This window comes from Sphaeroforma arctica (genome assembly GCF_001186125.1).
Source record: "Sphaeroforma arctica JP610 unplaced genomic scaffold supercont1.4959, whole genome shotgun sequence".
In the NCBI taxonomy this organism is placed as follows: Eukaryota; class Ichthyosporea; order Ichthyophonida; genus Sphaeroforma; species Sphaeroforma arctica.
In genome coordinates this window covers 1-2,186 of record NW_014035599.1, presented here as the reverse complement: position 1 = coordinate 2,186, position 2,186 = coordinate 1, and the positions used below count along the sequence as shown (strand labels likewise).

At 39.5% G+C, this 2,186-nt stretch overlaps 2 protein-coding genes across 2 annotated transcripts; one reads left to right on the top strand and one right to left on the bottom strand.

The window, feature by feature from the left end:
- Positions 1–412: 412 nt before the first annotated feature.
- Positions 413–724, bottom strand: SARC_14688 (hypothetical protein; the record flags this gene model as incomplete). Its single annotated transcript, XM_014291181.1, has 1 exon — positions 413–724. A coding segment is annotated over one exon (312 nt), but the record flags the coding sequence as incomplete, so codon positions are not given.
- Positions 725–1,619: 895 nt separating this feature from the next.
- Positions 1,620–1,899, top strand: SARC_14687 (hypothetical protein; the record flags this gene model as incomplete). Its single annotated transcript, XM_014291180.1, has 1 exon — positions 1,620–1,899. A coding segment is annotated over one exon (280 nt), but the record flags the coding sequence as incomplete, so codon positions are not given.
- Positions 1,900–2,186: the final 287 nt, after the last annotated feature.

The following is a 2,186-nucleotide window of genomic DNA, read 5'->3' as shown; positions in this document are numbered from 1 at the left end:
TATATATGTATATATATATATATATATATGTATGTATGTGTGTGTATATATATATATATATATATATATATATATATATATATATATATATATATATATATATATATATATATATATACATATATATATATATATATATATATAGTTATATACACATATATATTTATATAAATAAATATACATACATACATACATACATACATACATACATACATATATATATATACATATATATATATATATATATAATATATATATATATATATACACCAATACAAAAAAAATTATAACTAGCACATATATCATCCAAGAATATTGTGTATACTACTACCAAATTTCCGACATCGTCAACCAATATTGTACTCATTAGCAGCTTCTGCTGTGCACTCCATATCAAATACCCAAGACTCACCTTCTCCTTGTCACCGTTACCACTATCATACAAGGCCTCGGCCTCATTCACAGAGGCTTCGCATAGGGCTCCGGCCTGGTGTGTCGCCAAGACATTCACATAAACAACACAGGTTATCGCAACTACGCATGCACTCAGCAACCCACGCGAAGATGCCTGTGCGTGCGCGTTCACAGGTGCTTGTGAGGATAGCGTGGATGCAGCTCGAGACGAAGGACCGAACTTCAGTGCCTGAGGGCGGATACGCAGTGCGGCGTTTGGGGTGCGGGGCTTGGTCAGATTCAACACCCGTGTCGTATTGCGTGCAAACATGATGCAAATAGGACTTGTCTCTACGAGAACGTGGATTTGGGGAATGCAGTATTTAGTAACATCAGCACTATATATTTTAATATCATTATTTTAACCCTCGACCACTTATCTAAAATAATCGGGTGCACCTGTATAGGCAGGGTGCGTAAAATTTAAAATCAGTTTTGTACATCCGCATATTATTTTGTTGTCAGTGTCACAACATTCGCGACACTTGACATTTGACATTTGTGTCATCAATTTTCAGAACTGGTCACTGGTGCAGTGGGGCCTGCTTATCCTCTCCTAAAAATAGACCGATTGTACATAGGATGGGGGTTTACACTCTATAAATCGAACCAGGGTTGAGTTTCAATGCCTATAGAGATAGTGCAATATAAATAAATAAATACATAGACTCATAGAGCGTCCTATAAAAATCTTCGTTTTTTTACCCGGCTCTGTCCTTTGTTCAATGGTACCAAAGTCCAAAACCCAATAACAGAGGACATAGCCACAACGAAAGCCAATGGCCGAGGCCGAGGGGCGGGAGCCGCGGGTACCCAAAAAATAAAGCAGGGGACAAAAACAAAACAGTGAATGTTCATTGGTTAAAAACTACCTGTCAACGTACGGATGCTCAATCAAAACATGGTAAGTTTTGTATAGTCCGACTGTGAGTCAGCTATGTGATCTGTGACCGGTGTGTTACAGTGTAGTGTTGGATTGAACTATGGACCCCCTCTACAGTAATATTGACGCACGGTTGCAGATACAGCGGAGCACCGAGAGAGAGTGAACGTCATGTTGACTTTATTATATCGTATAAAGCCTACAACCTGAATCAAACACAGTCTAGGTATTGAGGTATACACACAGCAACTGTCCGAGTCCAAAGTAAAGAACCATATTCACAATGCTTTCTAATTTCGTCAAACTCAGAGGTCTATCCGTACCAGCACGCAGTGCGCCGTGTGTGGTACAGGCGTGCCGTTCGATCATGACGGATTCACTGTCGCAGCTGACGGAAGATCAAGTAGCGCTGAGAGACTCTGTGCACAAGTTTGCCAAAGAAGAGTTGGCCCCGTACGCAAATGAAATAGACAGAACAAATAACTTCGACCAGTTGAGGCCTTTTTGGAAGAAACTGGGAGACATGGGCTTGTTGGGTATCACAGCTCCGGAGGAGTATGGAGGTAAACCAATGTTCTGTGGCGAATGTGCTGTTATATATATTAATATCAGACTTCTGAAGGTGGTTGAGTATATAGTTTTGCAAGTTAGTGTACCCGTGGTATGCTGTTCACTCATACGCACGTGTACACACACAAACACACCCACACACACGTCCACATACGTATATACGTTTGCATGAACGCGTACATACGTGTGTATACACACAGACATACACTCAGACACACACACATAAATCTATATCTATATCCATATCTGTATCTATATGTATATGTATATGTATAATGTG